Here is a 24,520-nt window from a genome sequence, read left to right on the forward strand (position 1 = left end):
TCAAATTAGCTTCATGGCATGGCCTCTTAACTTCATGTGAGTGATTATGATTGACGACATCTGTTGACTTCTCTGAGCCCATTTAAATAGGGCTCATTGGATGAAAAAAACGAATCATTGACTCGAACAAGTCAGAAAAGTCACTTGGAGCAATTTCAAAGCAGCTTAAGGTCCCAAGAGCAACTGTGTAGACAATTGTTCGTAAGTATAAAGTGCATGACAAAGTTTTGTCACTGCCACGGTCAGGAAGAAAATGCAAGCTATCACCTGCTGCTGAGAGAAAATTGGTCAGGATGATTAAGAGTCAACTGAGAACCACCAAAAAGCAGGTCTGCAATTAATTGGAAGATGGTGGAACACAGCTTTCAGTGTTCACAGTCAAACGTGTTTTGCATCGCGATGTACTGAGAGGCTACCATGCAAGAAGGATGCCCTTGCTCCAGAAGCAACACCTTAACGGTCGTCTAAAGTTTGCTGCTGATCAACTGTACAAAGATAAGACTTTCTGGAGAAAAGTTCTGTGGTCAGATAAAACAAAAAATTTGCTGTTTGGAGGAGAAACGGTAAGGCCTTTAATCCCAGGGACATCATCCCTACCGTCATGCGTAGTGGTGGTAGTATTATGCTCTGGGCTTGTTTTGCTGCCAAAGGAAATGGTGCTTTACAGAGAGTAAATGAGACAATAAAAAGGAGGATTACCTCCAAATTCTTCAGGACAACCTAAAATCTTCAGCCCCGGAGTATTTATGTAGTACTTATGTAAAACCACTGCCCAAAAGTTTTGCACATTTTAATACTTCTGAATAAAGGTATGGCTGAAAAAAAAAAGTCAAGCGCAATCTTTTAGATTCAGCAATGTTGATCCTTTTCTAATGTTTTCTTGCAGTACTTTCCTGGATCTGAAGAACCCCTACAATGTCCGTACCAGTATTCAGATGATGGACAGAGCAGCTCTGCAACTAGTACAGGTACTTGGTCACCTTCACAATTTACAACTACAACTCAGCACAGTTTGTATGTACTACAACATCCAGTGGTTTCAGAATTTATTTTTAAATTCTAAGATTGGGCACATATTAAAAGAAAAAGAAAGGAAATAAAGGAATATTGAACATATACAATGAACATTGATGAACATTCAATATTTTCTGGGCCAATGACCCTTAAACCGAAGTAGAGATGGAGCAGGGACCCCACTACTTGTATTTGTTGTATAAAATTATTGTAAATTAAACAGTGAATAAAAGTGGTCCTTTGGTTATGAACGAGTTCCGTTTTGAGGCAGATTTATCACGCAATTTATTTTGACCGCACATGCTCCTTTACCTTAGCCATGGCTGGAGACCTGAAAGCCGGCGTGGGTTGGTATACGGCCAGGGATCAGGGCTCTAATTTATGAAACTGCGCCTAAAACATTACAGTGGGGTAAAGTATTTAGTCATCCACCGATTGTGCAAGTTCTCCCACTTAAAATGATGACAGAGGTCTGTAATTTTCATCATAGGTACACTTCAACTGTGGTCTGTAATTTTCTTCATAGGTACACTTCAACTGTGATCCAGGAATTCACATTGTAGGAATTGAAAAAAATATATTTGTAAATTATGGTGGAAAATAAGTATTTGGTCAATAACAAAAATTCAACTCAATACTTTGTATTATAACTTTTGTTGGCAATAACAGAGGTCAAACGACTACTATAGGTCTTTACCAGGTTTGCACACACAGTAGCTGGTATTTTGGCCCATTCTTCTATGCAGATCTTCTCAAGGGCACTGATGTTTTGGGGCTGTCGCCGAGCAACACGGACTTTCAACTCTCTCCCCAGATTTTCTATGGGGTTGAGGCCTGGAGACTGGCTAGGCCACTCCAGGACTTTCAAATGCTTCTTACGGAGCCACTCCTTCGTTGCCCGGGCGGTGTGTTTGGGATCATTGTCATGCTGGAAGACCCAGCCACGTTTCATCTTCAAAGCTCTCCCTGATGGAAGGAGGTTTTGGCTCAAAATCTCACAATACATGGCCCCATTCATTCTTTCCTTAACACGGATCAGTCGTCCTGTCCCCTTAGCAGAAAAACAGCCCCATAGCATGATGTTTCCACCCCCATGCTTCACAGTAGGTATGGTGTTCTTGGTCACTGCTGCTACCAGGTCACGGTGCTGGTGATACCGGACCCAGTGTGCCGTCCGCGCCGGGATTGCCTCCACAAACTGCTCTAAGATGATCTGGTCCATTAGCCGGCCGTCTCCCTCCTTCGGCTGCAGCCAGCGCGTCGCGGCCTCCTGAAGCTGTTGACCTAGCACGAACGGGCGGTCCTTTGTCCCCAGGCGCATCGACCGGAACCGGCGTCGATGGTCCTCAGTGGTGCAGCCGGTCCGGTTCAGCACCGGCCTTCTCAGACCAGGGAAGCGCACTCGGGAGGCCGCCGGCAGGTTGAGCACTGCTCTTTGCGCCAACCCCGTCAGTAGTGGCAAGAGCTTCACTCCCCCACTCGTCTTCCGGCCACCCGAATACATCTGCCGTTGCCACGAAAATGTCCAAGAAGGCATGACTATTCCCCAATGCGCTTCACGACGACGGCCGCTGATGTTGGCTGTGCCGTTGCCAACCGGTCCGCCAGCGCCTGCAGGATTTGTCCCTGCTGTGCCATTTGTTGGCGGACCCCTCCAGCTGCTGGGGGTTGGCCGCTGTCACTGGCGCGAGCACGCTCGCAAGAGCTGTCAGGGGATCAGCCTCTTCCGCCTCCGGTAGTCCGGCTTGATTGGGCGCCAAATTGTGGAAGTTGCACTCCAGGAGGTTCTTTGGACCACCAAACACCAACATGTGAGCCTGGTTCAGGTTCACAATATTGTTTATTTTTCCCAAAAATGTTTCGCTTTTGCTTTTCAGCAATTGTCTTTGTGTGTGTCCGTCTTGCTCTCACTCTTCCCCACCTCCAACACCTCTCTCCTCCCGGCTGCTGCCTTTTAACAGAGCGACAGGTGATTAGATAACCAGGCCCAGGTGGGCTAACTACGCACCTGTCGCTGATCTCGAAGCCGGTCCTGAAACACCCTGCTTCCCTTGCTGGTCTGTAGGCCAGACAAATACCCCCCACCTCAACCCTGCCCACGCCACTCCTGTCCTTGCACGCTACACAACGCAACAAAGATGACGGAGAAAAGACGCTGCCGAAGGTGAGCCGCGTGAATTAGTCCGCCCACAAAACGGCGCACCCTTAAGCGGCTGTCAGAAAGCGGCTTGAAGATGATCTGGAAAACCATCCAATATTTTCACCAAAGAACCACCACTACATGTTATGTACACCACCAGGAAGTGTTTTCGATATAGAAAAAAAAATAATAATAATATCACCTCTTTAATGCGCCCTATGATCCGGTGCGCTTTTTGTATGAAAATAGACCTGACAAGACCCGCTGATCGGCAGTGCGCCTTATATGCCGGTGCGCCCTATGGTCCGGAGAATACGGTTTAATTTTAAATCATATGTAATGATTGAACGTGTTTTATAATGTCCACAATGTTCAGTGAGCAGAAGGTGTGTTATATATGACCGTATGTTGACTTTATTTGTTGGTTATGGTTAAATTATACCATGAGTGGAAAAAGTTGTTTGGACTGGGTCATATAAATTGATTCTGTGCTCAAGTTCCTTTCTTAGGGACGACAAGATCGTTTGGGTATTATTCCTTCTAAACTTCTGATTTAGAGGTGTTGTGTCATAATCCCCACAAGATCACTCTGCTTCATTTCACATTGGGACAAAGTTTAGGCAAAAACATTCCTCGGGCCAATCTTCTTGCTAAAATTGTGAGGTCTTGCGGGCCGCTCTGATGATTCTGGTGGTCTGCACTTGACCCACGGGCCATAGTTTGGACATCCCTGATCTATGTCATAGTGCAGTGTATGCATCTCTCTACACGTGCAACAGCTAAGTCAGATACATAAAAACTTAAAATATTACCCCGTTCCACCTCACTAAGGAGATTTCTAGGAGATGCTCAAGCCGCCTCTACTGGCTCCTCTTGAAACAAAGGGTTTGCAGCTCTGAGCTCCTCCTGGATGACCAAGTTCCTCACCCTGTCTCTTAAAATGTGTCCATGTGTATGTGCCATGGTCAATTATGCTATTTTAACAATAATATCGTTTTCACCCACCTGCAGGAATAAATTGCAGTTCTGTGGTAAACATTCATCAGAGCCCCAAAACATGTGTTATGTTCTGAATAAAACAATGTTTTTGAAATGGTGTGTTAATAAGCACAACAAGAAAAACACTTTGCCCAGTGTGAAATATTGGTGGCAGCATTACATATTATCTGTTCCTTTCTTTAAGTACCGTATTTTCCGGACCATAGAACGCACCAGACTATAAGGGGCACTGCCGATGAAAGACCATTCATGGCCTATTTGCAATCTTTTTTCACATATAAGGCGCATTAAAGAAGTCTTTTTTTTTTCTCAACTGAAAATACTCCCTTTTGGTCTACATATGTAATGGTGGTTCCATGGTCAAAATGTTGCATAGATTATGTTTTACAGATCATCTTCAAGTCGCTTTCTGACAGTTGCTTTCGGATGCGCCGTTTTGTGGGCGGTCTTATTCATGTGGCTCATCTTCGGCAGCGTCTTTTCTCAGTCATCTTTGTTGTACTGACGGGAGTGGAAGAAGTGTCAAAAGATGGAGCTAACACTACTGACATTCAGACTTTACTTAAATCAATAACAGAGCATCTCATCATCCCCCGGTTCAATCCATCAAGTGGTGCGGCTTCGTAGCTTACCAAAGTCATACTAAAATATTTTGAAAGGTTTTTGAGCACTTTGTGTAATGTTCTATATGAACCATGAAACATATAAAATGTTGGTGTTGTTAATTGGGTCATATTGCAGTATACACGTATCTCTTATGTTTGACTGACATCCACTGGTCACACTTATTACACTATGTACCAAATAAAACAGCTCTGAGGTCGGTAAGCAAAACCAGAATTATTCCTTACATTGGACGCACCATTGTCGAGTTTTGAGGGAAAAAAATACATATTTTAAGTGCGCCTTATAGTCTGGAAAATACGGTATGTTGGCAAAAATAACACTGCAAATTTTAATGTGTTTAAAATATGTCTTGTTTTCTTTGGGAACAGCTTCATTTGTGGACAGCACCAGCAACAAAAGTGATGCAAACATTGAGCACAGTGATTCTCAAGGGAGCAGCGACACCATTAAGATCACACCACAGTTTCCGTCTCACTTCAAGCCAAAGGCAAAACCACTTTGTTTTAATTTCTATCTAAATAAATACATCAGTTTGTGTAGGTAAAGCTCACCTGACTTTTGTTTGATCTTTCAGTGTGAGCCAATGAGGACTCTGCCTCTTTCGAGAGGAGGCAGTTTTGAAAGTCTGTCTGTGCGAACACAAGGCTTGACACCATCCGACAGTAAACGAATGAGTGCTGACCTTTCAGAACTGGAGCCCAACGTGGGATTTACACCAGCTGGTAACATCAGCCATAACAAACCAAAGCATTTCAACAGTAACATTTGAAAGTATTTATTTGTATTTTAACATATTTGAGGTGAGGCTTAAGTTATTACCATGCTCGGTGTTCATGGAAGGTTCACATATGTTTTTGAATTGTGGCACTCTTTGAATGATCTGATGTGATCTACAATGCCAGACTTCTTTGAGGACAACAAATCTAGCTGTAATTGTCTGCATTCTGCCTGTCTGTTCAAGTGCTGAGGAATGTAGGGATGGCCACTCAACTCCACATTAACACTTACCCATGCATGAGCTTGAATTAATGGAATGCATGCTGCCCTCGCACTAAAACTATGCATATGTGTTTATGGCCTACCGTACTCCAGTGCAGCTGTTGGCTTTAAATCTTGCAAAGTCTGCATGCTGTTTGTGTATGCCGCTGTATGCATGTGTATGTATTTTTGCAGCACGTCCCCAGTATAAACGAGGCCATCGTAAAACAGCGTCATATGGCACCATCCTGGACATTCCCAAGATCGTCGTCACAGGTATCACTGGACTTGGGCCGCCTGCTGACTAGAGATCTTGGCTTGCCTTTCTCTCACACATCCATCTATTGTGTCACTCCAGGGAATAACAGCAACAGAATTTGCAACATATTTTATGCAAAAGTGATCTTATCCTGGAGTTATACGCACAGAGCAGCTTTGTGTTTTCCTTTTTTAAAATTATTTTAAACAGAACATGAGTTCTCACATCCCACCCAAAAGACATCTTTTTTTTTTTCTAGGTATCCTATAAACTGAAGTCATTCAGTCGTGTCGCCTCACATCCGGGGTGAAACGTCTTGTAGGAAAAAAAACAGTTGCAATCGATTAAATGCCCTGAGATTACAATGACCTGGATGAATGAGAACATCCATTGATAGGTATCCTATAGTTAAAACAAAACTCTTTATCTAACATGAAAACTTTTTGTTGCTGTTGCTCCTAACTCATTGTCTCTATTTTCTCTCTTCTGACTGGCTTGGCATGTTATCCAATCCAAGGGACATAGGTTCAAATTCAGCATGATGCACGTAGTATTTTTATTTCTGTTTTTAATCGATTGGCCACACAGTCAGGAAATCGGGGAGATCTGGGTCCGAATCTCCGTTTGGACATACTTGTACGGAATTTGCATGCGTTTTCTCTTCTTCCCACCGTCCAAAAATATGCATGTTGGGTTAATTGAAGGCTCTACATTTGAGTGTGAATGGTTATTTGTCTGTGCCTTTTGATTGGCTGGCGACCAATTTAGGATGTACCCCGCTTATCGCCCGTAATCAGCTGGGATAGGCTCCAGTTTACCTTAGGCCATAGTGAGGATAGGTGGTATAGAAAATGGATGGATAGATTTCCCATATTGTGAAATGCAAATTTTGACAGCTGTGTTTGAGTAAGTCTGCAAGATTTGTCGAGGCGTTCCCAGATTACAAAGGCAACCACTCCCCACTTCCTCCAAAATATTCATAAATTGTCTTCTGAAAATTTACATTTACTGTAAATATACTGTTTAGGCCAAACGTTTAGACACCTTCTCATTTTAATGTGTTTTCTTTATTTTTATGACTACTTACATTGTAGATTGTCACTGAAGGCATCAAAACTATGACATCTGTAAAGTGAGTACCATTTCAGGTGATAATCTCTTAAAGTTCAAGAGAATGCCAAGAGTGTGCAAAGCAGTAGTCAGAGTAAAGGGTGGCTATTTTGAAGAAACTAGAATATAAAACATGTTTTCAGTCATTTCACCTTTTTTTTAAAGTACATAACTCCACATGTGTTCGTAGTTGTGATGCCTTCAGTGACAATCTACAATGTTAATAGTCATAAAAATAAAACACATTGAATGAGGTGTGTCCAAACTTTTGGCCTGTACTGTATGTCTTGAAAACGAACATAACCGCTATTTTTTTCCATGTTATATTGTTTTTCAACTGCTCCTAACAGAGTAACCATCTGTCTTTGTCATGCTTTCATGTTTAACAAAACCGCTTCAATTCTACCCTATTCCATATAAATTTAACCTGTCACAACATGAGGTACACCAGCACACTCTCCGATCGATAAAGAGCTGCATAAAAACAAAACTTTATTCACATTTACAACACTACATGCTGCACATTGTTGTTACCATGCGTATGCAAAAATATGAAAATATTTTTTTCCACCCTCTTGTGTTTCCTCAAATGGCAACAAAAGGCATATTCAAAAGTAAAAAAATTCAAAAATAGGCCGTTTTTCACTTAACCAACACACTAAGAGGGTAATAAATACATTTGATAATTATGAATTGAAACAGTAGCTACATTTAGTGTAATAACATGACGTCATTGCAAGATGGCGGCAGGTGTTGTATTTGTCACCACGGCAGCCATTACTGTCTACTCTACAGTGACAGTCTTTCTTAAAATCCAGCTTCGTGTGTGTTGCTAGCTAGGCCTACTTTGGAATTGATAGTCAACTTTGACAAAATCTTCCAGCGAGGTGAACACAAGTTAAAAGATTGAAAGTCTTTACTGGAATTACAACGGACAATCAGTGTGTTTCTTGCAGTTTATATAGCGTACCACAGCTCTCCACTTCAGAGGCTCGCAATAGATGTAAGAGCCATTATCATTAGTGGCACCTGATTCTCACTAAGACACAGTATTGGTTTTGCAGAAAGCCGAAAAGGGCATTTATTGCACAAGTCTTTTGTAGGAAGGGCAGGGTGTGGAAGTATCAAACTTAAAAGTGCCCATTAAAAAAACATAAATATATCCCATCCGGGGCTCTCAATCCTTCACACAGCACTTTTCTGTATATGTCGTAGGTAATTGACAATAACACAAGAGAAACCCAACATAAGTAAAACATTTCACTAATAATGTCCTTAGTGGTGAAATACTGGATGTCTCAATTTACCGCCTAAAGCACCTGCCTTGACACAGAGACCTGAATGAGGCAGAGTTCAGAAAGGTTTGTAGTCATGCCACACAGCTATTACAATTTATCCTTTAAAATGTCAAGTGTGTACATGTAGTAAGTATTATTTTGGGCCTAAACCTCAAGTGTGCATTTATTTTTTTGCTAGTGAGCTGGCAACTGAATGACTCTAGTAATAATAATAATGAGTCAAACTTTTATTGCAATTACAACACTTTCGGTTTTCCAAAATTCATGGAAAACGTCAATATCAAGCTAACAGGGATACACTTTAAACACTTTGATACAATCAATCAATCAATATGTCCTCCCCATTGTCAATTGACTTAATAGTGTTACAGTTTCAGGTGTAAATAGAGAACAGGGGCCTCCTCTTCTAAGAGTTGCGTGGATTTCTTACTAAAAGTACAAACCCCATTTCTATATGAGTTGGGAAATTGTGTTGGATGTAAATATAAACGGAATACAATGATTTGTAAATCCTTTTCAACCCATATTCAATTGAATGCACTACAAAGACAATATATTTGATGTTCAAACTCATAAACTTGATTTTTTTTTGCAAATAATAATTAACTTAGAATTTCCTGGCTGCAACACGTGCCAAAGTGGTTGGGAAAGGACATGTTCACCATTGTGTTACATCACCTTTTCTTTTAACAGCACTCAATAAAGGTTTGGGAACTGAGGAAACTAATTGTTGAAGCTTTGAAAGTGGAATTCTTTCCCATTCTTGTTTTATGTAGAGCTTCAGTCGTTCAACAGTCTCCGCTGTCGTATTTTACGCTTCATATTGCGCCACATATTTTCGATGGGAGACAGGTCTGGACTGCAGGCGGGCCAGGAAAGTACCTGCACTCTTTTTTTTACAAAGCCACGCTGTTGTGACACTTGTGTTGCTGAAATAAGCAGGGGCGTCCATGATAACGTTGCTTGGATGACAACATATGTTGCTCCAAAACCTTTATGGACCTTTCAGCATTAATGGTACCTTCACAGATGTGTAAATTACCCATACCTTGGGCATTGATACACCCCCATACCATCACAGATGCTGGCTTTTGAATTTTGCGCCTATAACAATCCGAATGGTTATTTTCCTCTTTGTTCTGGAGGACACCACGTCGTCTGTTTACAAATATAATTTGAAATGTGTACTCGTCAGACCACAGAACACCTTTCCACTTTGCATTAGTCCATCTTAGGTGAGCTCGGGCCCATCGAAGCCGGCGGCGTTTCAGGATATTGTTGATAAATGGGTTTGGCTTTGCATAGTAGAGTTTTAACTTGCACTTACAGAGGTAGCAACCAACTGTAGTTACTGACAGTGGTTTTATAAAGTGTTCCTGAGCCCATGTGGTGATATCCTTTACACACTCATGTCGGTTTTTGATGCAGTACTGCCTGAGGGATCAAAAGTCCGTAATATCATCGCTTACGTGCAGTGATTTCTCCAGATACTCTGAACTTTTTGATGATTTTACAGACCGTAGATGGTAAAATCCCTAAATTCTTTGTAATAGCTTGTTGAGAAATATTGTTCTAAAACTGTTCCACAATTTGCTTACAAAGTGGTGACCATCACCCCATCCTTGCTTATGAAATACTTAAAAATTTCATGAAAACTGCTTTTATACCCAATCATGGCACCCAACTGTTCCCAATTAGCCTGCACACCTGTGGGATGTTCCATATAAGCGTTTGATGAGCACCTCTCAACTTTATCAGTATTTATTGCCACCTTTCCCAACTTTTTTGTCACGCGTTGCTGGCATCAAAGTCTAAAGTTAATGATTATTTGCCCAAAAAAAATGTTTATCAGTTAGAACATTAAATATGATGTCTTTGTAGCATATTCAACTGAATATGGGTTGAAAATTTGCAAATATTTGTATTCCGTTAATATTTACATCTAACACAATTTGCCATTTAATATGGAAACGGGGTTTGTAGATGAACGTTCAAATCCAGTAAACATCATACACGCAAAAAAAATGTAGCCCTCTTAAAGTGTGCGCACGCACAAATCCAAGCAGATTTCTTTGTTACATCACAAACAACCTGGATTTAATCCCAGATGTCTGGGCGACATCTGGGAAAAATATTGACATTAGCCAATTGCCTGAGCTCTGCCAAATCCCAATTCAGTTGGAGGTGCTTCTTTCTTATAATTCCAGCGGACAACAGATGAGTGAGCATGTGAGCCTGTCATTGCTGTGTGGTCTGAGAACTGAACATAGGCTGGAATAAAAAAAAAAAAAATTGGTTGAGTCAGGGAGACTGTGAAGAAAAATAGAATAGAAAGTACTTTATTGATCCCTGGGGGAAATTCAGCACCACAGTTTGCTCACATTAAACAATAATAATAAATAATATATAACATATATATATATAGTATATAATATATGAATAATATAAATATATTCTACATATATTCTACATTTAAGTGTAGTCAAGAAGGAACATATGCATTATACAGCTTTATACAAAAAGATGGATGTGCATGGCCAAAACAGATGAATGCTGCACCCTGTTTGAAAGATCGTCGCTGCAATTATACTTTAAACTTTAGAAGAGGTGGTTGACTCAGATTATTCCCAATATAAATATAATTTGTGTAATTTACAACAAAATGTGTCCATAGAGAAGCCTGCTCACAGCCAGATTAGAGTTTCATGTGAATATTTGTTTTGCAATTTTTAAATTGAAACATGCTAACGCTACCAAAAAGTATAGAAAAGACTGACTGTTGTTTGATTAATAATAATAACTTTCATTTATAATGCACTTTTCCTTTGACACCAAACCCCAAAGTGATTAATATTAAAATACCTAAAAAAACAGATCATAAAGCCAAAAATGCACAAAACACACCACACAATTTACAGATTAAAATTAGCTGTAAACTTTTCTAAAATAGTAGGTCTTGAGGACTTTTTTTAAAAGCATCCACCAGGACGGACATTCCACAGACTTGGGGCGGCAGATTCAAAAGCCCTGACCTTCATAGTCTTGAGCCGTGTCCTGTGTGAGAGCATACAATGTTGTTTGCCTGACTCAATTTATTATTAGAACAAAAAAGAGCTTCATGCGGTAGCAGCTGTACTGTATGTGAAACAATGGTGCAACCCCCGGTGGCTGCTGTCAGCTTGACTGGCCAAGCACATTCGCTGGAGTCACAGAAACACATTGTGACAGCAATCGGTGGCAGATGAACACCAAGATAAATAAATAGACGTCCTTGAAAATAATATTATGAGTATGATGCATTGGCGAAAAAGTGAATTTTGTTTCCTTACCTTGATCTTTTTTACATTGTTGTAATCAAAGCCTGAACAACCACCTCTGTGTTGCCTAAGTATCCACGGCATGTACAAATGTGTGCATCGAAAGGATGAAGCTCATTTTACTCTTGAAACATCTAAACTTTGCAGTGAAAAGCGGTGTACGGCAGGTTTTTGTGTTTAATACATGTGTCAAAGTTGGTGTTACTACTTTCACACTCAAACACTGCTCATTGGAATCAGTTTGTAGCAAATAACTTTGAGGGTTTGAAACAAAGAATTGATGCGCTACAGAAAGATGGCCGAGGACAGGGGTCGCTAAACCATCGCTCACGATCAACCTGTAGATCTTTGGAACTTTGCCGGTAGATCCCAAAAATATTTGAAAAAATAAATATTGACCAACAGGCTAAACACAGAGTTTTAATTTCCATTCTTATTCTCTACACACGAAAGCAGACATAGTTAAAAGAACCATGTCCTCTGGTCTGATGAGACCGAGTTAAACGTATGGATTCAGCGAGCGTCAAGTTGGTGTGGTGTCAAACCAGGCAACGAGTGCAAAGACAAGCGAGTCTGCTCAGGCATGGTGGCAAGAATGTCTTTGTTTGTATGAGTGCTGCCGGCCCTCTGGGAGTTAGTTAATTGAGGAAAATGTGAATATATCTGTTGGAACTTATCAAATCGAGGAAAGGATAATACATTTCTTCAGAGTTCCTCGAGAGGTTATCAAGAAGGGCAAAATATTGCAAGATTTCCCGAAGCGATGAGAAATGCACAAGTGTTTAGTGATCACTGCGTTAAAGGTTTGTTTGATATACTTTTAATGTTTAAAATTTCCAATGTAGCAGCACGGTGGACAGGGGTTAGTGCATGTGCCTCACAATACGAAGGTACTAAGTAGTCCTTAGTTCAATCCCGGGCCCGGGATCTTTCTGTGCGGAGTTTGGATGTTCTCCCGTGACTGCGTGACTTCCCTGCGGGTACTCCGGCTTCCTCCCACCTCCAAAGACATGCACCTGGGGATAGGTTGATTGGCAACACTAAATTGGCCCTAGTGTGTGAATGTGAGTGTGAATGTTGTCAAACTGTGTTGGCCCTGTGATGAGGTGGCGACTAGTCCAGGGTGTATCCCGCCTTCCGCCCAAATGCAGCTGAGATAGGCTCCAGCGACCCCAAAAGGAACAAGCAGTAGAAAATGGATTGATGGATTTACATTTGATTCTGTCATTACACATTACACAAAATTAGCACAGGTTTTCAACGTCTTCATTTGTTAAATTAAATAGGAATACCATTGTCACATATATCAAATGACTTAACTTCCATTTATTTTCTACCGCTTGTCCCTTTCGGGGTCGCGGGAGGTGCTGGAGCCTATCTCAGCTGCATTCAGGCGGACGGTGGGGTACACGCTGGACAAGTCGCCAGCTCATCGCAGGGCCAACACAGCTAGACAGACAACATTCACACAATGGGGCCAATTTAGTTTTGCCAATCAACCTTTAAGTTAAAAAAAAAAGTTATCTCTTATTATCTCACTATATACTGTTATGAACAATTACGGAATCTTCAGTGCCGATATGTCCTCATAGAGATGGTCTTTGATTTAGGGGGGCCCTTCCCCCCTCTATGACCATCTGTGTTGTGCTTCACCACCATCTCGTGTTTTTCCCCCATGAAAATCCCAATTGCTCCTCAGCGAATCTTGAATCTCGGTATTCACTTAACCACTTCCAGGTATGTAAGATAGTCAACGAGAGTGAGTATCTGACGTAGGATTTGAGTTTTATTTCTAATTAAGGTTTAGAAAGGGAACTGAATTTTTTTTAAATATTTTCCCTATCATTCACAATGCTAATGTAAGACAAGAACACTTGTTTTTCTCTTTTTAATGCATTCTAACTAGTGAAAGAATGCGAGCAAAAGTCTGCTTACAATCAAGCCTCTGGGAGTTGCTTTATTTTTCCTATAAAAACATCCAAACACTTCCATCAACCTTTTATATACATGCCTTAAGTCTCATAGGCACATTCATATCATGTAATATTTACATATTTTGCTCATTTTAAGCGTACGGTGGAGCATTAATTTCACAAATGCATTAAAATATTCGCTTTTTCCTTCAACAACATCACTGATTACTACTTACTGCAGACTTATTGAGAGCTGACAAACATAAACATAACTTACTGTAATAATAATGGATTAGATTTATATAACGCTTTTCTTGACACTCAAAAGCGCTCACAGAGAAGCGAGAACCCATCCTTCATTCACTCCACATTCACACGGTGGCAAACTACATTTGTTGCCACAGCTGCCCTGGGTTAGACTGACAGAAGTGTGCCTGCCAGTTTGCAACTACAGCCGCTCCAACCACATATTTTTACTATCTGGGTGAAGTGTCAGGATTTTAATCTGGAATAAACTTTCCAAAAGCTGCGAGGCGAGAAAGTTGCTCCCCAACTGATGATGTCAATGATCAATGTGACGCTAAAAAAGGTATTTAACGTTAATGCTTATAGTAACGCAAATACTTACTTAATATTCAGGTCACGAAATGTAAATGGAGTCTTGTTGGTCCTTTTTGGATGGTTAATTATTGGGTTTTTTGGTCCGAATAGACACAATGATGTCATGGCACCCATTGACTCCATTGCAAGCAGATTTTTATTTACTAGTTAGAATGTACAAAAGAAAAACCTGTGTTCTTGTCCCTTTATAAGGATTGTGAATTATAAGCAACATTCCAAAACAAAGTGCAGTTCCCCTTTAAGAGAGTGTTCTGCACTGAGTTTGCAAATACAAGGTTTTGGTGTTTGGGGGCATGTTAACCTCCTGAGTTAGCAGGTTGTATGTTTCCACCACCACCCAAACTGCCATTGTAATCTCCCTCATAGTGGCCAAATCTTATAGAGTAAATTGCAGTGCTTTACCTAATCCACCAAGAGGTTATGAAATTCTCTGGGTTTTTCTGTTTTTTTCTTTTAGGAAATGTCCGAAATATAATAACAACTGATTAAATTTTCAGCCTGATCAAATCATTTGTACTACTTATAAGAGCATGTTTTCATTAATTATGTTCTTTCTTGTTTTTCCACCATGCTCATAGCCATGTGTGAGCCTCAGAGACGTCGCTCTGTACAGGATTTGCCAGGCATTGGCACAGAGTCATCCCAGGTAAGACAGTCAGGAAATTATCCAAACTTTATATATATATAAAAAAAAAAAAGTATGTGCTTGTGTCCGTGTGTATATTCCCCCTCCAAAGTGTAAATTGGAGATATTGGCAGATTCAGTTTAGATGTGGATTTGTAGTCAGTTCACTAGGGATGAGAATCAAAACACTATTTTTTTTTTTTTAATTTATTTATTAAATCAGAAAAAACACAAGATACACTTACAATTACTGCACCAACCCCAAAAACCGTCCCTCACTCAATCACACAAAAGGGTTGTTTCCTTCTATTATTAATATTGTGGTTCCTACAATATATGTGTATATAGTCTGCAAGGGATACAGTTCGTGAAGCACACATGAATATGTGTGCTGCTGGTCCACTAATAGTACTAACCTTTAACAGTTATTTGTACTCATTTTCATGAATTACTAGTTTCTATGTAACTGTTTTTATTTTATTTTAGTTTCTTTTTTGTTCAAAATGTGTATTTATTTTTTTTAATTTTTTTTATTTATTAAAAAAAAAACTAAGGGACAATATCTTCACCAGACCAGGTTTTCAATGAAATGTGATTGTTTAAAGAGTTCTTAGAACCAGGTCCTGTCTAGATTATGTCCAAGTCGGGCTCAGCAACACACACCCTCATTTATGTATACTCAAAATTAGGGAACACAACAACAGATTGCATATAACCTATAAACACAATTACATTTTCAAAATAAGCATTTATGTACAGTCCAGATTATGTCCAGGTCGGGCTCAGCGATACCCACCTTCATTTATGTACATTTTAAATGGGGGAACACAACAACAGATTGCACATAATATGGAGACAAAATTACATTTTCAAAATAAGCATTTATGTACAGTCCAGATTATGTCCAGGTCGGTTTCAGCAACACACTCCTTCATTTATGCACACTCAAATTTGGGAACACAACAACAGTTTGCATATAACCTACAAACAAAATTACCTTTTCAAAATATGCATTTGAGGACTTCCGATCTTTGTTTATGTTTTGGCATCATCAGTTTCAACCATATAACTTACTAAAGTAAAAAAAATACTGAATAAATGTTTTAAAGAAAGTAATACAAAGTGAATAGCTGTTTTTGTCCTTAAATATAAACCTTTTGCCAAGTACTGTAATTAAAATTACTAAATAATGACTGTCAATGAACTCTCCTAAAATAACAAAAAACACATCAAGCTTCATAAACAAACCAATCATTAAACACATTTTTGCAACTACCACCGAAAACGAAGACACGTTATGACAATACCAAAACAAATGCTGGGTGGATTCAGACTCCTGACAGCAAAATCGTCAATCATCTGACTCTGTTATATTCCATAGTTTTAGCATGTTTCCCATGCGTAAGATGTTATAAATAATTTTAATTTGAAAATAACGATTTTGCATATCAATAGTAGTTTTGTAGATTAGTTTGAATATTGCATCCCAGGGCAACGGTCACTCAAAAAAGTCCTCCCATTTTCCATATGTGTTTTATATGCGGCAACCTTAAGAGATTTCTTTATTGAATAATATTGAATAAAAATTGTGTGTTTTTCTATTTATTCTAGTTCTTTTTTTCACATAGAATAAAAAACAGCAATTTCAATAAGGCCCTGGCGGTGCTCTGCATCGCCCCTGAAAAGTTTGAAGTTTTTTGTACATGCGTACGTGACACTATCTTTGTGTTAAATCATTCGATCAGTATTTCTGTCTGGAGTTTGCATGTTCTTCCCGTGACTGCGTGGGTTCCCTCGGAGTACTGCGGCTTCCTCCCACTTCCAAAGACATGCACCTGGCGATAGGCTGATTGGTCACACTAAATTGGGCCTAGTGTGTGAATGTTGTATGTCTATCTGTGTTAGTCTTGCGATGAGGTGGTGCCAGGGTGTACCCAGCTTTCCGCCGGAATGCTGCTGAAATACGCTCCCCCCTGCAACCCTGAAAAGCAGTAGGAAATGGATGGATGGATACGGCAGATTGGCCAAGACTGCGCACAAGTGTGAGGATATAAAACTCACATTCATAAACAAAACGAACAAAAATTGCTCTGACATAGTAACGGGTAACTTATTACTTTTTAAAGAATAAACAACATATTAGGTTTCTACTTACAACAAAAATAACCTGAATGCTCTCAACACTGGCTATCTAGCCATAAAACACTGAGCCAATATTTAGCACTTTGAACATTTTTTTTTTAATATAAAGTTTGGACACATCTTCTCATTCAATGGATTTTCTTTATTTTCATGACTATTTACATTATAGATTGTCATTGAAGGCATTAAAACTATGAATGAACATGTGGGAGTTATGTACTTAACAAAAAAATGTGAAATAACTGAAAGCATGTTTTATATTCTAGTTTCTTCAAAAAAGCCACCCTTTGCATATCGATAGTAGTTTTGTAGATTAGTTTGAATTAGTTACTGTTTTGCACACTCTTGGCATTCTCTTGATGAGCTTCAAAAGGTAGTCACCTGAAAGAGTTTTCACTTAACAGGTGTCATAGTTTTGATGCCTTCAGTGACAAGCTACAATGTAAATAGTCATGAAAATAAAGAAACCCCATTGAAATAAGCTGGTGTCTCCAAACTTTTGGCCTGTACTGTATATCGGATACTAGTATTCAAACTAAAAGTACAGCGGTATCAGTTTTGGTCCATGTCGCCAGGCCCTCGCTGTCGTATAAGTGCAAGCAAACTCAAAAGAAAAAATACATAACGGGTATTTCCATGGCTTTATTTGCAGAATTAATGCAATGTGTTTATCTTCACTCCACTGTTGTTATCTGTCAATTGGCAGTTGTCATTACTGATATACTTTTTCTTTTGCAGGGATGCAGAAACAGCAGAGGTTATATCTCACCTGATGAGCCCAAAGGTATTTTAGTTTGAAATATTGTATATATATTGCAAGCGACCCTGAGAGGGACAAGCAGTAGAAAATTGCTGGATGGCTGGATGGCTATACTGTCATGTAATATGTGGGAACAACAAATTGATACTTTGAGACATCAGTCCCATCAGTCGTGACATGCATATGGTCTTTCTTAGACACCAACGGCTCAGACAATTCCATTCCCATGGCTTACCTCACGCTTGATCATCAGCTTCAGGTAAACATGCTGCATTAGCTATTACTGCTAATGTTACATGATTGTAATTCTTACATTTAAATTTTTTGTGGTGCTGCTGTCATTTGGTTTTCATGTAAAGACACCTGAGATATGTTGCAAATAGAATCAGTAATACTGTCATGCAATTTAAAAAGTGAAATGCATAAGTGGTAAACGACAACTTTATATTTCTAGCCCTTAGCTCCTTTCCCCAACTCAAAAGAATCCATGGCTGTTTTTGAGCAACACTGCAAAATGGCTCAAGAATATCTGAAAGTGCAGACAGAGATTGCTCTGCTGATCCAGAGAAAGTAAGTAAAGTCACACTAAAAGAGACCATGTTTCCCCGAAAAGTTTAACTCTGACAAAAGAAAAAGACCCAAAACAAAAAGGATACAGAGGTACCTCAGCTTACGGGTGCCACAGCTGTGTCTCGGACACATCTGACACATTATTATTCTAAGAACATTTCTGTCATATTGACGCAAAAACACATTTTTGTGTTTGCAAACCTTACAAAAGCACATGTTTCTATAAAAACTCACAAAGATACATTAATCCAGACATTATTAGATATTGCATGTATGGTGTGGAGTTATGCTTGAAACAATTTTTATTTGCTTCAACACATTTTCTCAGGTTTCTAAGAACATTACTGTCATATCGAGTAAAATACTAATTTTTGTGTTTGCAAACCTTAAAAAAGCACATGTTTCTATTAAAACTCATAAAAATACATTAATACAGGCATTATTAGACATATTGCATGTTTGGTTTAGCAGTCATGCTTCAATAGATTTGTATTGCTTTTTTCAAATTATCTCAGGATTCTAAGAACACTACTGTCATATTGAATAAAACAAATTTTTGTGTTTGCAAACCTTACAAAAGCATGTTTCTAGTAAAGCTTACAAATGTATCTGATGTGTCTCAGCTAATTTTTACGCTATAGTTTGCAAGCAAACATTTGGGTTACGAACTTTCCCACAGTGGGTTGCCGTCGCCAATGTCCCAATGAATCCTCTAATAGCCGACCAAAACGTTGGGTGTCTCGCTAGCATTAGATAGTTGTTAGCAAGACATGACTTTGTTTTTCAAACCATGGGTCGGAAGAAATTGAGAGTGAAGGATAGTGCTGAGAAGGATATATTTCAACTATTCAGTGAATAAAAATAAAAAAATCATCAAAAATTGAGCTTTGCATGGAGCCAACTTGGTAAAGCAGTGCAAGTATATTACTGCTACAGTAGTCTACTTTGACTCCATACCCAGCTGCCAAGCCTTAGCTTTGAGCATGACAGACATGCAATTTAACCCATTCTCATGCAACTTCTCACACTTGACATTTCTCACGCTTGTCTATCCCCATTTAATACTATATATTTATTCATGAACATAAGCTTTGGTGCTCGAGACTTGCCATAGTTTGAGTAACGCTGATTGACTTGCCGAGATCCCGAATCAATCCATCAGTCCTATGTGGTTTAATATAACCAACCACAAAGGCACCACACAATATGAACCAATTTAGAACCAATGTAAGGCGGGTATTGGGTACTCAAATGCGTAAGGACTGCTGTCACAATGCGCGAAAGACCACAATTTTAAAGTAAAGGATGCTTTGTGTATGGTTAAATGTTTGGATAAAAACTTCAAAAGAAGCTTCGTAGATGCCTTAGGAACTGATCGGAAGAATGACTAAGGCAGGGAAGAAGCCAACAGCTGTGTATTGTGAATGAACCAGAGTGAGGAGATGAAGGTTGACGTGGAAGTGAAGATGATAACAAAGTAAATCAGGATAATGGCAGAATGAAAGAGAAGTGGTGTAAAGAAAATACTAAGGTTTGAAGAGCAGGAAAGTGTTTCTATCTCTTAAGCTTGGAACCCATGGAGTGCCTGGAATCCACTTTAAGAACCACTGTAAAACATTTTTAAATCAAACACTAAAATGTTGTTATCTTTTGAATAGGCTAGGTAAAAGGATGAAACAGCAAAGGGGATCTGCTGTCTCTTCTTCTCGGTTTAAATTAAATTTCAACAAATGTATTTTGTGAAAATTCTTGTCAAGACCAGCATGAGGATGCCAAAGTGCAGGGAGAGCCCCTGGAGGTGGGGATATTACTCTTAAAGGGGAACTGCACTTTTTTGGGGGAATTTTGCATATCGTTCACAATCATTATGAAACACGTGACAGATGGATTTTTTTTAATGCATTTTAAATATTAAATAAATGTAAATAAAAGTCTGCTTACAGCAGAGCCAATGGGAGCTCCACTATTCTGCCCATAAAATCCAATAAATAATCATTCAAAAAGCTTCAACAATGCTCTATTTACATTTCATGATTTGAATATTAACCAAGTATTAGTGATATTGTTACTATAAGTGCTAACACAGACAACTATTCATAGCGGCGCCGTGATCATAAGCTTGTGTGCCTATGTTTACATCATTGAGTGGTATGCTGCTTCCTTGCTCCTTATACATTTATTGTAGATTATAAATTATGCCGCTCACCTGAAAATTAGATGGCTGAGAATATAATCCGACAAATTGGGACACATAGACAGCCATTTAGGACCTGGAATTGTCGAAGACGATGCAAAAAGCCCTTGTTACTCCTCCTACCCCCTACCCCGTTTCTTCGCGAGGATTATGAGACATTTTAATCTAAATGGGAATATATGAATATCCTAGCAGTCGGCATCATAATGACCAATCACATTGCACAGTGAGTGATGTTTGTTTGTTTGAAGTCTGCAGCGAGCAGAAATTAGTGATGAAGACAAAAAAAGAAGCAAACATTGTGATGCATTTTTTAAATCAATGCACCTCATATGCTTAAAATTATCAAAATACGTAAATATTCAATGTTATTAGAAATGTACTTGTTACTACATTAAATATATACTTACATAGTGTATATAAAACCCTATTAGAGGGGTTTGGATATGTTTTTGGGGCTCAACTGTATAGGCAGAATTGAACAGCTCCTATATGCTCCATTTTAAGTGGACTTTTTAAATTATTGAATATTTATAATAATAATGATAATAATACATTTTATTTGTAAGGCGCCTTTCTGGACACTCAAGGACACCGTACAAAATCAAACAATAAAATAAAATTGGATAAAAACAACAATAATAACAACAACTGAGATAGAGAATGCATTAAAGAAAATCAATCCATCATCATGATATAATATGATTGTGAACCATAGGCACAATCCCAATCAATCATTCCCAATCCTTATGTGAGACATGCACACATGTTTTTACGTATTGTAACTGGTGAAAATATATTGGCAAAAGTCAGCTAACAATAGAGCCTGTAGGAGTGGATCCATTCCGTTTATAAAGCGCTCTAACCTCTAAGGTTCTGTATTCACGATATACAGTGGGGCATAAAAATATTAAGTCAGCCACCAATTGTGCAAGTTCTCCCACTTAAAATGATGACAGAGGTCTGTAATTTTCATCATAGGTACACTTCAACTGTGAGTGACAGAATGTGAAAAAAAATCCAGGAATTCACATTGTAGGAATTTTAACGAATTTATTTGTAAATTATGGTGGAAAATAAGTATTTGGTCACTTCAAAAAAGGAAGATATCTTCTTCTTCTTCTTTAAGAAGCTTTTCTGTCCTCCACTCGTTACCTGTATTAATGGCACCTGTTTGAACTCGTTATCTGTATAAAAGACACCTGTCCACAGCCTCAAACAGTCACACTCCAAACTCCACTATGGCTAAGACCAAAGAGCTGTCGAAGGACACCAGGAAAATAATTGTAGCTCTGCACCAGACTGGGAAGAGTGAATCTACAATAGGCAAGCAGCTTGGTGTGAAAAAATCAACTGTGGGAGCAATTATCAGAAAATGGAAGACATACAAGACCACTGATAATCTCCCTCGATCTGGGGCTCCACGCAAGAACTTGTCCCGTGGGGTCAAAATGATCATGAGAACGGTGAGCAAAAATCCCAGAATCACACGGGGGGACCTGGTGAATGACCTGCAGAGAGCTGGGACCAAAGTAACAAAGGTTACCTTCAGTAACACACTATGCCGACAGGGAATCAAATCCTGCAGTGGCAGACGTGTGCCCCCCTGCTTAAGCCAGTGCATGTCCAGGCCCGTCTGAAGTTTGCCAGAGAGCACATGGATGATACAGCAGAGGATTGGGAGAATGTCATGTGGTCAGATGAAAACAAAATAGAACTTTTTGGTATAAACTCAACTCGTCATGTTTGAAGGAAGAAGAATACTGAGTTGCATCCCAAGAACACCAAACCTACTGTGAAGCATGGGGGTGGAAACATCCTGCTTTAAGGCTTTTTTTCTGCTAAGAGGGCAGGACGACTGATCCGTGTTAAGGAAAGAATGAATGGGGCCATGTATCATGAGAGTTTGAGCCAAAACCTTCCATTAGTGAGAGCTTTGAAGATGAAAAGTGGCTGGGTCTTCCAGCATGACAATGATCCCAAACACACCGCCCGAGCAACGAAGGAGTGGCTCCGTAAGAAGCATTGAAAGTCCTGGAGTGGCCTAGTCATTCTCCAGACCTCAACCCCATGGAAAATCTGTGGAGGGAGTTGAAAGTCCATGTTGCTAGGCGACAGCCCCAAAACATCACAGGAATGGGTAAAAATACCAGCTACTGTGTGTGCAAACCTGGTAAAGACCTATAGTAATCATTTGACCTCTATTATTGCCAACAAAAGTATTGAGTTTAATTTTTGTTATTGACCAAATACTTATTTTCCACCATAATTTACAAATAAATTATTTAAAATTCCTACAATGTGAATTCCTGGATTTTTTTTCATATTCTGTCTCTCACAGTTGAAGTGAACCTGTGATGAAAATTACAGACCTCTATCATCATTTTAAGTGGGAGAACTTGCACAATCGATGGCTGACTAAATACTTTTTTGCCCCACTGTATAATATACTAACAAGCACATTCATAATAAGTGTGTTAAAAAGTTTGAAGTATCACTCTTGTCATTTTCTGAAACTTGGCTGCCCTGATATTGAAGCAGCATGAGTCCACAATGCCAGCCAAGGGCAGTAAAATAATTTCCTATGAAATATAGAGAAGTCCGCTCCCAGAGGAAAATGCTGTCCATTATTATTACATTCATTAATAAAACAAATTTAGTTTTTTCGTTGTACATTATATTGTATTATTTTTTTTAAATATTCATTATCAATTTTTTTATTTTTTTATTTAAAATCACGTTACATGTTTATATTTTGGTGTGATTGGGGGTCCCAAGGGCTTCACGGTGGAAGAGGGGTTAGTGCGTCTGCCTCACAATACGAAGGTCCTGCAGTCCTGGGTTCAAATCCAGGCTCGGGATCTTTCTGTGTGGAGTTTGCATGTTCTCCCCGTGAATGCGTGGGTTCCCTCCGGGTACTCCGGCTTCCTCCCACTTTCAAAGACATGCACCTGGGGATAGGTTGATTGGCAACACTAAATTGGCCCTAGTGTGTGAATGTGAGTGTGAATGTTGTCTGTCTGTCTGTGTTGGCCCTGCGATGAGGTGGCGACTTGTCCAGGGTGTACCCCACCTTCCGCCCGATTGTAGCTGAGATAGGCGCCAGCGCCCCCCGCGACCCCAAAAAGGGAATAAGCGGTAGGAAATGGATGGATGGATGGATGGATGGGGGTCCCAAAACGGAATAATTAAGTTTCAATACATTTCAATCGGTAACATTAATTGGAGAGACATATATTTGGGGTTAGGAGTCCCATCACAGAACCAATATAAGTCTGATGTACTTCTGTATAGTGAAAGCGGCAATGTATCGATTAATTTTTCCAACAATTGTATTCAAATACATTTTTCATGTTTAATCACTGAAAAAAATCCCCATCTAGATAATTTGTTACACCCCAACAATGTTGAACTGTTTGTACTTTAGAGCAGTTTTACATGACATAATTCTGTATCTGTTAATAAGAAGTAACCAGTCCCTCTTGGACAAGGGTGTCAAACGTAAGGCCTGGCCTGTGAACAGGTTTTTTCCGGCCCTCGTGATGAGTTTGCCAAGTATAAAAATTACTTCTTTTTTTTTTAACAAAATAAACTACTGTTTTTAATGTGTCCACTGAATGCCACAATAGCAATTATGTTAGGCAAGCAAACGGTTCAAGTTTGAATAGTTTTTACCTCCGTTTCTTACGTTTTTTTTGAGTTAGCACTGGATTGATAAATGGACATGACAAAGGAGGTATTTGATACATAGAAGAGTTTACATGTTGTGTTTTTTGTTCAATCCCAGAAAGACTGTTAGTTGAAGTTTAATCCTGGCTTTGTAGATACACTGAGCCGAGGTCTAAGCTCATTGCGTTTTTGAAGCTGCACCAATTTCATCAGAATTTTCAACAAACTTGAAGTGTTTTGTCCAGAGGATTAGTTGTGATTTGTATGTTTTCATAATGTGCTTG

At 39.3% G+C, this 24,520-nt stretch overlaps 1 protein-coding gene across 3 annotated transcripts in view; it reads left to right on the forward strand.

The window, feature by feature from the left end:
- The window catches only part of map3k7 (mitogen-activated protein kinase kinase kinase 7), a 59,583-nt gene that overhangs the window by 29,790 nt on the left and 5,273 nt on the right, over window positions 1-24,520 (forward strand). For 2 of the 3 annotated variants that reach the window (XM_061900388.1, XM_061900389.1), the window contains exons 10-17: window positions 887-968; window positions 5,149-5,267; window positions 5,355-5,502; window positions 5,954-6,034; window positions 14,855-14,922; window positions 17,782-17,827; window positions 18,001-18,062; window positions 18,258-18,373. In XM_061900388.1, coding sequence (XP_061756372.1) covers window positions 887-968; window positions 5,149-5,267; window positions 5,355-5,502; window positions 5,954-6,034; window positions 14,855-14,922; window positions 17,782-17,827; window positions 18,001-18,062; window positions 18,258-18,373 — 722 coding nt within the window. The remainder of the gene's footprint in view (window positions 1-886; window positions 969-5,148; window positions 5,268-5,354; window positions 5,503-5,953; window positions 6,035-14,854; window positions 14,923-17,781; window positions 17,828-18,000; window positions 18,063-18,257; window positions 18,374-24,520) is intronic. The other variant, XM_061900390.1, reaches the window with a different exon arrangement.

The sequence above is a fragment of the Nerophis ophidion genome, linkage group LG05 (assembly GCF_033978795.1).
Source record: "Nerophis ophidion isolate RoL-2023_Sa linkage group LG05, RoL_Noph_v1.0, whole genome shotgun sequence".
NCBI classification, from domain to species: Eukaryota; Metazoa; Chordata; class Actinopteri; order Syngnathiformes; family Syngnathidae; genus Nerophis; species Nerophis ophidion.